This window comes from Dermochelys coriacea, chromosome 13 (assembly GCF_009764565.3).
Source record: "Dermochelys coriacea isolate rDerCor1 chromosome 13, rDerCor1.pri.v4, whole genome shotgun sequence".
Lineage (NCBI taxonomy): Eukaryota > Metazoa > Chordata > Testudines > Dermochelyidae > Dermochelys > Dermochelys coriacea.
This window is the reverse complement of record NC_050080.1, coordinates 33,694,957-33,708,568: the sequence shown is the minus strand read 5'-3', so window position 1 is coordinate 33,708,568 and position 13,612 is coordinate 33,694,957. Positions and strand designations below refer to the sequence as shown.

The window sequence follows — 13,612 nt, the reverse complement described above, 5'->3', positions numbered from 1 at the left end:
ACTAGGGGGAGCGCTTTTCTTGACCTGCTGCTCACAAACCGGGTAGAATTAGTGGGGGAAGCAAAAGTGGATGGGAATCTGGGAGGCAGTGACCATGAGTTGGTTGAGTTCAGGATCCTGACGCAGGGAAGAAAGGTAAGCAGCAGGATATGGACCCTGGACTTCAGGAAAGCAGACTTTGACTCCCTCAGGGAACAGATGGCCAGGATCCCCTGGGGGACTAACATGAAAGGGAAGGGAGTCCAGGAGAGCTGGCTGTATTTCAAGGAATCCCTGTTGAGGTTACAGGGACAAACCATCCCGATGAGTCGAAAGAATAGTAAATATGGCAGGCGACCAGCTTGGCTTAATGGTGAAATCCTAGCGGATCTTAAAGATAAAAAAGAAGCTTACAAGAAGTGGAAGGTTGGACATATGACCAGGGAAGAGTATAAAAATATTGCTCGGGCATGTAGGAAAGATATCAGGAGGGCCAAATCGCACCTGGAGCTGCAGCTAGCAAGAGATGTCAAGAGTAACAAGAAGGGTTTCTTCAGGTATGTTGGCAACAAGAAGAAAGCCAAGGAAAGTGTGGGCCCCTTACTGAATGAGGGAGGCAAGCTAGTGACAGAGGATGTGGAAAAAGCTAATGTACTCAATGCTTTTTTTGCCTCTGTTTTCACTAACAAGGTCAGCTCCCAGACTGCTGTGCTGGGCATCACAAAATGGGGAAGAGATGGCCAGCCCTCTGTAGAGATAGAGGTGGTTAGGGACTATTTAGAAAAGCTGGACGTGCACAAGTCCATGGGGCCGGACGAATTGCATCCGAGAGTGCTGAGGGAATTGGCGGCTGTGATTGCAGAGCCCTTGGCCATTATCTTTGAAAACTCGTGGCGAACGGGGGAAGTCCCGGATGACTGGAAAAAGGCTAATGTAGTGCCCATCTTTAAAAAGGGAAGAAGGAGGATCCTGGGAACTACAGGCCGGTCAGCCTCACCTCAGTCCCTGGAAAAATCATGGAGCAGGTCCTCAAAGAATCAATCCTGAAGCACTTAGAGGAGAGGAAAGTGATCAGGAACAGTCAGCATGGATTCACCAAGGGAAGGTCATGCCTGACTAATCTAATCGCCTTTTATGATGAGATTACTGGTTCTGTGGATGAAGGGAAAGCAGTGGATGTATTGTTTCTTGACTTTAGCAAAGCTTTTGACACGGTCTCCCACAGCATTCTTGTCAGCAAGTTAAGGAAGTATGGGCTGGATGAATGCACTATAAGGTGGGTAGAAAGCTGGCTAGATTGTCGGGCTCAACGGGTAGTGATCAATGGCTCCATGTCTAGTTGGCAGCCGGTGTCAAGTGGAGTGCCCCTGGGGTCGGTCCTGGGGCCCGTTTTGTTCAATATCTTCATAAATGATCTGGAGGATGGTGTGGATTGCACTCTCAGCAAATTTGCGGATGATACTAAACTGGGAGGAGTGGTAGATACGCTGGAGGGGAGGGATAGGATACAGAAGGACCTAGACAAATTGGAGGATTGGGCCAAAAGAAATCTAATGAGGTTCAATAAGGATAAGTGCAGGGTCCTGCACTTAGGATGGAAGAATCCAATGCACCGCTACAGACTAGGGACCGAATGGCTCGGCAGCAGTTCTGCGGAAAAGGACCTAGGGGTGACAGTGGACGAGAAGCTGGATATGAGTCAGCAGTGTGCCCTTGTTGCCAAGAAGGCCAATGGCATTTTGGGATGTATAAGTAGGGGCATAGCGAGCAGATCGAGGGACGTGATCGTTCCCCTCTATTCGACACTGGTGAGGCCTCATCTGGAGTACTGTGTCCAGTTTTGGGCCCCACACTACAAGAAGGATGTGGATAAATTGGAAAGAGTACAGCGAAGGGCAACAAAAATGATTAGGGGTCTAGAGCACATGACTTATGAGGAGAGGCTGAGGGAGCTGGGATTGTTTAGTCTGCAGAAGAGAAGAATGAGGGGGGATTTGATAGCTGCTTTCAACTACCTGAAAGGGGGTTTCAAAGAGGATGGCTCTAGACTGTTCTCAATGGTAGCAGATGACAGAACGAGGAGTAATGGTCTCAAGTTGCAATGGGGGAGGTTTAGATTGGATATTAGGAAAAACTTTTTCACTAAGAGGGTGGTGAAACACTGGAATGCGTTACCTAGGGAGGTGGTAGAATCTCCTTCCTTAGAGGTTTTTAAGGTCAGGCTTGACAAAGCCCTGGCTAAGATGATTTAACTGGGACTTGGTCCTGCTTTGAGCAGGGGGTTGGACTAGATGACCTTCTGGGGTCCCTTCCAACCCTGATATTCTATGATTCTATGATTCTATGATTGGTCAGTGCAGAACAATGTGTACAAAAATAGTGACTATAGACCTAATCTGTTGTGACACATGCCTAGATGAGAAAGAAAGTGAGAACTTTTAAACAAGTTTTTAAAAAAAGATGAAATAAATTTATTTTAACTCCAAATTGCTTTATCTGACTTTTCTACACCTGTTTCCCCAAACTGTCCTCCAGACAAAGATAAGAACATAAGAGCAGCAATGCTGAGTCAGACCAAAATCCATCTAGCCCAATATTCTGTCTTCCGACAGTAGTCAATGACAGGTGCCCCAGAGGGAATGAACAGAATAGATAATCATCAAGTAATCCATTCCCTGTTGCTCATTCCCAGCTTCTGGCAAACAGAGGCTAGGAACACCATCCCAGTCCATCCTGGCTAATAGCCATTGATGGACCTATCCTCCAGGAACTTATCTAGTTCTTTTTTGAACCCTGTTATAGTGTTGGCCTTCACAACATCCTATGGCAAGGAGTTCCACAGATTGACTGTGCATTGTGTAAAAAAATACTTCCCTTTGTTTGTTTTAAACCTATTGCCTAACAGTAAGCATGACAACGTTTAGGTGGACAGGAATGTTTATCCCCACCCCGCTCCAAAAATGGCAAGGTGTGATCTCAATCTCCGCCGGTGGGAACTAAAAATAAGTGGAGCTTCCCTGAGCTACACAGCTAAGAATTAAGCACCTTATATCAAAACTGGACATTTAGACAGGGATTTTCACAGGTACCAGATGGAGTCAGGCAACCAGATCTCACTGACTTTCAGTGGGAGTTGGGTGACAAACTCCCTTAGGTACCTTTGAAAACTGATTTGCTTTAGTGATGCTGTAACTGATGGTTTATCTGGACCAGCGGAGAGCATCCTGGAGTGGGAGCCAGGGGCCTTCCTCCTGTTTGAAATTAATTCTAGCTCTTTCCTGCCCTGAACCATTTTATATCAGGAAACGCTGATTTGACAGAATCAAATTGTTCTACAGGAATATACTGATTCTTTCTAAGGTTTCAATGGTAATAAGGCAGGCTTGCTCTGAATCTGCTTCTCTGGTTTCCCACCAGCCTGTCCATCTCCCAAGAATTTCCAAACAAAAATTTCAGGTCCTGCACAGCTCTTTGTGTAGTTGTTAAGTTAGGGTAGAAAATTTACCCTGAACTCGTCATTTCTTTCTCGTTAAGGGATTATGTTGGCTGAATGTCAAACCTATAACAACTCCCACATCTCACCCCACTTGTTGTTATTATTTCTTTGCATAGAGGCCCTAGCCCATGACCAGGACCCCATTGTGCTAGGGGGTGTTCTCAAACTGGGGGTCTGGAACCCTCAGGAGGTTGCGAGGTTATTACATGGGGGGTCGCTAGCTGTCAGCCTCTACCCCAAACCCCGCTTTGCCTCCAGCATTTATAATGGTGTTAAATATATTAAAAAGTGTTTTTAATTTATAAGGAGGGTCACACTCAGAGGCTTGCTGTGTGAAAGGGGTCACCAGTACAAAAGTCTGAAAACCCCTGTGCTAGGCATTGTACAAGCTCAGAACAAAAAAATCTTACAGTATAAGACAAGAGACAACAGATGGAGACAGAGAGACAAAATGGGGAGTACAAGGAAGCAATGAGACTTGTTCCATCAGCTGGGCTCTTTGAATTTCTTTTTTAATTATTCATTTGATGGGGAAAAATTGTCTATTTTGTGTTTTATTTCGTGTTTTCATTTTTACTGCTCTTCGTTATGATTAGTCCTTGGTCTTCATTGCCATTCTCTTTATTTTTGTGTGTTTCATCTTCTTCATAAGGCTCCTGTCTTCCTGATGAGTGGATGGGTGGGTGTGGGTGCACATGTTTCTGTGTGTGTTGTAACACTGAACCTCTTTCACCTTTTTTTTTGTTTTGTTTCACTGTTTTCTTTGTATTTTATGTTTTTTTCAGACTCCAGTCATTGTTGGGTTAAGTGGGCAAGTGATGGCTGAAGTTGCAGGCCTGTGATGGAGAGGAGTTTTCACTAGATGATCCGGTGGGCCCTTCAGGCCATGAACTCTATGGCTCTATGTTTGTATCATTCATTATTTTTTGTGTTTTTTCATTATCTTGGTTTTCTGGGGAGATATTGTTTGTTTCTCTTTTTTTCTTTCTGGGGCCTGACACCGGCAATCTTGACTTGTCAACTGAGTTGCATGTTGTAATTTTTGAAAACAAATAAAGAAGAATATTTAATTTCTACATGCGCCTCTGCCAGTCAGCAGTCGTAGACTCATTCTGATTTAAACAGAGCAAGTACAACAGGGGAATAAAAGTGTATGTTACACATCTAAACAACATCAACTGAGTTAAGTTTGCTGGTGGGAATCATATGAAAGCTACATCCCCCCCCCATTTCTTTGTTTGTCATGCAGAACATATACTTCTGGGTGGTATCTGCTCCTTTCCTCCATCCTTATGTTGCCGGCACAGAGTGCCCGAGGCAAGCAACAGCTGGATTCATTGCCCGGTGTGCGTTGTCCAATAACCACAACAGGGTGGAGAAGTAGAAAGGTTTATCTGAAGCTTCAAGCGGTACAGGAAGACAACAATCTCAAATCCTGCACACCAGTGCAAGCAGTTACACATATTTTTATACATTCTTTTTTTAGCATACTTATCCAATAGCAAGCTGCCCTGAATACCCATATAACCAATCCGGTATACCAGCCAGTTCTCCTTTTTCCTCTTATCATCTACAACTCCATATATGGAGTTGTTTTTTCAGCATTATCTAACATTTCTGTCCTGTTGGGCCTAATCTTGCTTCAGCCAGTTTGCGCCTGCAACAAACTCCTCAGCGTGACTGCTGTGAGTATCTCTGGGCAGAAAAGGGAAGGGGAGGCCACTTGGGCCTAGATTGAGGGGGCTTCATCGACACTCATGGTCTTCCATCCCCTTGAGTTACCTAGTGGCCATGCCCAGTGTCCCCAACACTTACCCTAACAAGGTGTAAAAGGGAACGAGCATCACATTGCATTTTGATGATGTGTTGGGACACTGTGAATCTTTGCCAAGTCTTAGCGATACTGACTGTTGTCTAATTTGAACTGGGAACTGGAGAAGAACATTTCTGAAGAGGAATTGAAAGAATCTATCCTTATACTAGAATCCTGGAGACAGCAAACCCCACCTCCCCAACAGAGTGAATTCAAGAAGATCTAGGCTATGCTCTCAATTATAGATATGCAGAAGCTCTGCTGTTGTTCAAGAAAAAAAAACAGGGCTGAATTTATTCCTAGATCTTTCTTTATGATGACTCCAGGTTATAAATACTTTTTTTAAAAAAATGGCATGAGCATCATTGAGTTCATTCTCCTGAGGTTTCCCAGATCCAACTTCTGTTTTTTTGTGGTATTTCTGGTTATTTATCTGCTAACACTGATAGGAAACATTCTCATCATCCTTATTACACTAGTGGACTCTGCCCTTCACTGCCCCATGTATTTCTTCCTCCAGAACTTGTCCTTCATGCACATCTTCTTCAATTTAGTCACTGTACCAAAGATGCTGATGAACCTCATCTCTAAGAATAAAGACATCTATTTCTCTGGTGACATGACACATACATATTTCTTCTTCTTTGGCATCACAGAGTCCTTTCTCCAGTCCACCATGGCGTACAACCGCTATGCAGCCAGGTGTGACCCACTGTGCTATACCACCATCATGAACAAGAAATTTTTTAAAAAGCAGGCAGTGATGTCTTGGATTTCAGGGATTGCCGTGGGAAGTCTGCAAACAACATGATTGTTTAGTTTTCCATTCTGCAGGTCCAATGAATTGAACCACTTCTTCTGTGATGCACCAACCATTCTAGAGTTCATCTATGTAGACTCCTACCTTTTTGAGATGTATGTATTAATTGCCTCCACTATACTCATTTTTCCACTCTTTCTGATTATTCTCTTTTCCTATGTCCATATCATCTCCACCATCCTAAAGATGCCAACAGCCATAGGCAGGCCCAAAATCTTTTCCACCTGCTCCTCTCACCTCATTGTGGTGACTCTATTCTATGGCACAGCCAGTTTCACCTACCTCCCACCCAAATCCATTTACTCCACAAACACCAAAAAGCTGCTCTCTCTTTCCTACACAGTCTTCACACCCATGTTAAATCCCATTATCTATAGCCTGAGGAACAATGAGGTGAAAGGGGTCCTCAAGAGAATTTTGAACAAAAGAAATGTGTTTTGATAGGGAGGTGAATATTTTATGTAGTGGAAACTCTGATATTATGACTCCTTGATTATCTGAAATCATCAAATGAACACAGTTCTGTTTGTTAAGAATGTCAGCCTTTAAAGAAGGGAGCCTGGATCAGATTCCAACCTCACTTATGGTGACTAACTCCTGATTTATACTGCTGTTACCAAGATCAGAATACAAGAGCTTGTCTAAATGAACAGTTAGTGCACAGCAGATAAGACAATGGACAGAGGCGGGGCTTGGTCTTCATTGTAGTGACTCTCTTCTACAGTAAGGACAGCTTGATCTACTTATGACCCAAGTCCAGCTATTCCCCAGATACCAAAAAGCTGCTGTCTTTCACCTACACCGTCCTCACTCCCATGTCAAGCCATCTGATCTACAGCCTGAAGAAGAACAACATGAAGGCCCCCTGAGGAAAACACTGGGCAAGAAAATGTGTTGACTGCAATGATGGTTGTTTTGATACAGAAGTGAGTATGTTTGACCAGAGTTCATCATCACTAGACCTGAGGTCAGAATTACAAAGGTGGGAGTTTTAAAAGTGCCTAATCTATGCAGCTATCTGCCATTGTAAACAATGAGGTGACTAAATCACTTTGGCAGTTTTGGAAATCTTCCTAAGTGCCTATCTCCCTATTTAGATCCTTTGAAAATCTTGCTGTGGATTGAAAACTTTCTGTTGAAATATTTCCTGGAAGGAAAGAAGTTTTAAAGAAAACAGAAATTTTCTTGGGGAAGAAAAACTGATGAAGTGAACTGTAGCTCATGAAAGCTTATGCTCAGATAAATTTGTTAGTCTCTAAGGTGCCACAAATACTCCTTTTCTTTTTGCAGATACAGACTAACACGGCTGCTACTCTGAAACCTATCATTTTCATCAAATTATTTGGAGATTTTATAGAAAAAATAAAACAAAACAAAAATGGAAACCAAAACCTGATTTTATTTTATCTTTGTGGGCTTTTGGTATTTCTATTTAAATCTGAATTATTTCAAAGAAAATATTTTTCCACACAGGATTTTTTTCCCCTGACCAGCTCTAATTATAACTGGCCTTGGAAGGATTAGATTTTTATTGGTAAATGTTAGCAAATATTGATTTCAATGTACACACACAAAAGCAACAAAAAATATTTCTATTAATAATAACCAAAATTTATAGCTAGGCAAAGTAAGAAAAATGCTGCTTGAGAACTTAATAGTGATCTATTTAAGGATACTTACTTTGTATATTTTGACATGTGATCTTGACAATTTGTTTTAATGATTATAAAACTTTAACTCTTTGAATCTCAATATTTACTGCCATTAAACAACTATTGTCTGACATCCCCCTGTTGTGTGAATGCCCCATGATTTCCCGCAAGCCTGAAAAGAGTTTGAACAACTCATTTTATTTTTCACATGCATTACTGATTATTATTTCACTTCTGTTTGAAATACCAGCAGCTCAGGCTGAGAGCTGATTGGACTGCTCTGGAACCACATCTCCATCCCCCTTCATGGAGAATTTTTAATTTTTTGGTTTTTGCTCTTAGTCGGAATTCAGCCCGATTTTGAAATATCAAACTCCTCCATGAAATAGAATACCTTTCTTTTTGCCTATCTCCATTGAGGCTGGTGTTTCTATGAGAATCTAAAATACACGGGCTTGATCATATTCCCATGATCCTTTAATGTATTAACAGCAGCAGGCATAAGACCTGTTATAAAAGTATGATTCTGATTCTTAGAAATGCACATTATCTCATCAGCACTTGATACCCAAGAGACCTAAGAGTAAAGAAATAAGTGTTCAAGGGAGATTACCCTGACCACATCTCAGTCTGGTGCACTACATCGAAAACTTGGCCTGGGATTTTCAAGGGAAGGTAAGAGGATTAAGTGCCAAATTCCTGTTGAATGTCAGAAGAATTTGAGTGACATCTAATTACTTGTGACATCTCGAAAGAATCCCAGCCACGATCACCATGGTATTGGTTCTTTCCTCTGAAGTAGCTGGTATTGTTGGAGACAGGACGATCGCGTGAACTTTCAACAAGAGTTGGGTGCCTATATCCACTAGGCCCCTTTTAAAATCACAGTTAAGAACAGTTACAAAACTATTTAGACCTTCTTTCTGCATCATTAATAAAACTCCCTTCTCTTGGCCATTTTCAAATCACATTTAAGGCAGCAACCTAAACCGTTGAAGAAGGAAAAAAAAGAATTTGAGGCAAAGAAAGACATTTTAGGACTGTTTGACATGTAAATTTCACTCCTAACTTTTCCTCCCTTATAAGTTCATTCAAAAAGAGGAACTTAGTGACAGCTACATTTTGGTGGAAGGCCACATTTTACCAATAGCTCTCCTCAAGGCATCTTTCACCTCCTGGTTCCTCAGGCTGTAGACAATGGGGTTGAACATGGGAGTCACCACCGTGTAAAGCAGGGAGAACACCTTATTGAAATCCAGAGATTGGTTTCCTGATGGTGCCACATACATGATGATCAGAGCCCCATAGAACACTGAAACCACAATGAGGTGAGAGGAACAGGTGGAAAAGGCCTTTTTCCTCCCAGTGGTCGATGGGATTCTCAGGATGGTCAGGATGACATAGACATAGGATGTGATGGTCAGGACAAATGGGAGCATTGTTATAGTAGAGGCAGAGATTAGAGCTGTTGTCTCTATCAGGCTGGTGTTGGTACATGGAAGCTTCAACACAGCTGTTAAATCACAGAAAAAGTGGTTGATCTCACTAGGACCACAGAAAGGCAACAAGGATGCCATAATTACTGTGAAGGAAGGAGCCACAAAGCCTAATGCCCAAGAAGCAAAGGCCAACAGAAAGGAAAACCTATGGCTCATATTGTTTGCATAATGCAGTGGATCACATATTGCCAAGTACCGGTCATAGGACATCCCAGTCAGGAGGAAACACTCAGTAGTACCCAGAAAGCTAAAAACAAACAACTGAAGGAAACAGCCCAGGAAAGAAATGGTCTTGTCACCTGTCGCAAGACTTGCCAGCAGCCTGGGGATGATAGTGGAAACATAGCCAGTTTCAAGGAAGGATAAATTGCTGAGGAAGAAATACATGGGGGTGTGTAGGTGGTGATCCATCCATACGGTCAAAATGAGGAGAAGGTTCCCAGCAACAGTTGCTAGGTAAATGATGAAGAACACCACAAAGAGGGTTATCTGCAGCTCAGGAAGAGTCTCAAATCCTACAAGCAGGAACTCTGTAATGAGTGTGTGGTTTCTCTTCTCTAGTCCAGCCATTGGTTATCTAAAGGGGAATAAAATAGGGTTGATAAAAATACATAGAATTTAAGGCAAGAAGAGACCAATGTGATCATCTAGTCTGACCCTCCTGCATAACACAGGTTAGAGAATTTCCCCAAGTGATTCTTGCATCACGCCCATATCTTATGGTTGAATGAGAGCACATCTCTTGGAGAGAGATTCAAATTTTGATTTGGAGACTTCAAACTTGATACTTTTTTTTGTTTTTTTGCTGAATTTACAAGCTCAGCTGATAAAAGTAACTGTGTTGACATCATAAAGTTCTGTATGGTATTTAACTTAGTACTGCATGACATTCTGATCAATTAATTAATTAATTAATTCAAATGAATGCACAATGTCATATATCTATAGGTTGCAAAGTAGGTTGCATATACAGGTTTGAGGACTGTGCCATCAAAAGCAGTCACTCTGAAAAGGGCTTGGGTGTTACAGTGGATAACCACCCGAATTTGAGATCCCAGTGTGACGATGTAGCTAAGAGAGTTAATCAATCTCTGGATTTATAAAAAGGGAATAGTGAGTAGGAATAGAGAGGTGGTATTACATACATATACATAATTAGTGTGACCATGACTGGAATACCGTTTCCACTTCTGGTGTCCACACTTTAAAAAGGATCTTGAAAAATTGGGAAGTGTTAAAAAAAGAGCAGTGAGAATGATCATAGATTTGAAAAATCTGCCTTACAGTGAGGGACTCAAGAAGCTCACTCTATTTAGCTTACACAAGAGAATGTTAACAAGCAACTTGATAACAGTCTGTATGTTCCGAAACAAGGAGAAGAGTTCTGACTGTAGAAATCTGTAGAAATCTGGCTGTTTGATCAAGCAGATAAAGGCATATCAGAATTCAGTCGTTAGAACCTGAAGCTAGACAAATTCAGATTTGAAATAAGGGCACACATTTTAAAAAAAAATGAGAGCAAATATCACTGGAACAGCTTACCCAGGGATGTGGTGGATTTTTGTCTTTAAAATGAGATTGGATGTGTCTTTCAAATGTTCAGATTCAACTAGAAGTTTTGTGCTGGATTCAGATCTGGTAAAGCTCTTCCAAGTGTCACAGCTAAATGCAAGGTGGAACAGATTGTCTAGCATAAGAAGTTAGCACATATCAAAAGGGACCATTCAAGATAAAGTAGCCCATTAACCCTTCTGTAGTCATATGGCAAAAACAGTGGGTTAGTGGGTTGCATATTGTTGTAAGTAGGCAAGCCATAAATCCAGTGATTCTGTTCAGTCCAGGATTTTTAGTGTCAAGCAGAGTTATGAATTTAAGCTTCCAGGCTCATCTTTTGAAAGTGTGGTGGGCAGATACTCCACCAGAGAAGTAGATCGCATCATGGAACGGGCCACCCACATACCCCAAGACATCCTGCTTCAAAACAGAAATAAACCCCACTCTGACCGCACATCCATAGTTGTCACCGACCCCTCCGTGCTGGAATCCATACAGGATATCATCAAACAACTACAACCTATACTCGATGGGGACCCGACCCGGAAATAAATCTTTCCTGAACTCCCACTTCTGGCCTTCATGCAACTCCCCCCAACCTCTCCAAGCTCATCATCAGAAGCAAGTTCCCCACAGACCAGGACACACCAACTCAAAGCAGCAACAGACCCTGCCATAACAGATGAAAAACCTACAGACATATCTCCACTGCTACAATTATCAACACTCCCCACAACACACCTTTCAAGATCCATGCATCCTACACATGCCTATCACAACATGTGGTGTACCGCATCCTGTGCACTAAGTACCCCAATAACAGCTATGTGGGTGAAATCAACAATCAGTACACACTCAAATAAACTCACACAGGAAAATGATAAAAAAGACAAAAACACCATGTCATATGTGGGTGAACACTTTTCACAAAGCCATCCCTCTATATCTGACCCATCATCCTATTCCTCCAAGGAAACCTGCACAACACTTTTGCTGGGGACACCGGCCATGGCCACTAGGTAACTCAAGGGGATGGAAGACCACGAGTGTCGATGAAGCCCCCTCGCTCTAGGCCCAGATGCCCCCCCCCTTCCCTTTTCTGCCTGGAGACACTCACAGCCTTCAGGCTGAGAAATTTGTAACAGTGTATTGCAGGCACAGACTAGCTGGAGCAAGATTAGGTCAAGCAGGACAGGAATGTTAGATAATGCTGAACAAACAATTCCATGTATGGGGGAATAGATGATAAGAGGAAAAAGGGGAACTGGCTAGTATACTGGATTGGCTATATGGATACTTAGGACAGCTTGCTATTGGATAAGCATGCTAAAGAATGAATGTATAAAATATGTGTAACTGCTTGCACTGGTGTGCAGGATTTGAGATTGTTGTCTCCCTGTACCGCTTGAAGCTTCAAATAAACTTTTCTACTTCTCCACCCCGTTGTGATTATTGGGCGATGCACACCGGGCAACGAATCCAGCTGTTGCCTGCCTCGGGCATTTTGTGCCAGCAACACTTTCAAAAGATAGGCCTGGTAGTTTAAATTCATAGCTTTGCTAAACCCTAAAAATCCTGGAATGAACAGAGACCATGGATTTATGGGAACTGAGACGTGAGTTGGGAAAGTTGTAGGGCCTGTGGAAATTTGGATAAGTTCTCTGGCCTGTGTTATACAGGAGGTCAGACTAGATTATCAGAATGGTCCCTTCTGGCCTTGGAGTCTATGAAGCTATGATTCTGTAAGATATTTTACCCAGGAATGAAAAGTTACTACTCAAGTGTCCTATTGGCCGTTATTTTCAAAGGGACACACTATAACTTTCAGTGGGAGCCAGAAACTTAAGCTCAGTTGAAAAAAAACTCAGCAATGATGAATAAGAATTGTGATGGAGAATAGCACTGAAAATAGCCCTATGGCATTCCATCAATTAATAAAATGTCTTCTTCTGAAATATTGTGTTCTGTTACTGATCAAAATGGGATACAGCAGAAATAGAGGGAGTTCCGATTTGGACAGAAAAAAAAAGGATTGAAAGAATGAAAAAAATATTTGTTGAGAAGATAGATGGAAACAAAAGGGACTGTTAAGTGGAGCTAGCTGAGAAGATATTTTCTACCCTATCTACAATTTTGATGAAAATGATGAAAAAACCCAATCCATAAAATATTATTGAAATGTTTGGAATTTTCATTACCCCCCCAATTTGGGGGGACAGGGAGGTTGGTCAAAAACAAACAAGTAAACAAACTTACTACGTTTTGGATTTTCTTTTTTTCAACAAAAACACTTTTTTTATTAAAGCAATTTATTTTGGTGAAATTTCTGTTTCCTCAAAAATCTATTTCCCATCAAAAGAAATTTTTGAAAGGAAAAAAAAGGAATATCAATTTGAACTAAACTAAAAAGAGAAAAAATTACCTGTTGTGAAAGCTGACACTTCATCCGTTCTGTCTTGAACAGTAATCAGACACATTCCACTGGCAACATCTCTCTCTCTCTCATATAAAACACATCCTCCATCCATCCAACATGTACCCAGCCATGTCTAAGACAAGCACCATTATATCAGACAGAACAAGGTAAATCCTCAGAATGGTCCACTGACAACATTCATTCTGGAAAGAATCTTTGGCTTTGAGGTCCCTTGGCTTTTTATTGTTTATTTCAGATCATGAAGACCCAGGGAACTCTTCCTCTCTCTTTCTGTCTCCTCCTACTTCCCACTCCATCCTGTTTCATGGATTTTACAAATATTTTGGCATGTGCTACCAAAGGGATCTATTAACATGTTTATG

General features: G+C 41.7%; 1 protein-coding gene and 1 pseudogene across 1 annotated transcript; one reads left to right on the top strand and one right to left on the bottom strand.

The window, feature by feature from the left end:
* The first annotated feature begins 5,643 nt into the window (after positions 1 to 5,643).
* On the top strand, positions 5,644 to 6,549 carry LOC119842188 (annotated as a pseudogene).
* Positions 6,550 to 8,875: 2,326 nt separating this feature from the next.
* On the bottom strand, positions 8,876 to 9,829 carry LOC119841944 (olfactory receptor 6C74). Its single transcript, XM_038369777.2, has one exon. It carries the CDS (start codon positions 9,827 to 9,829, stop codon positions 8,876 to 8,878), a length of 954 nt encoding a protein of 317 aa, XP_038225705.1.
* Positions 9,830 to 13,612: the final 3,783 nt, after the last annotated feature.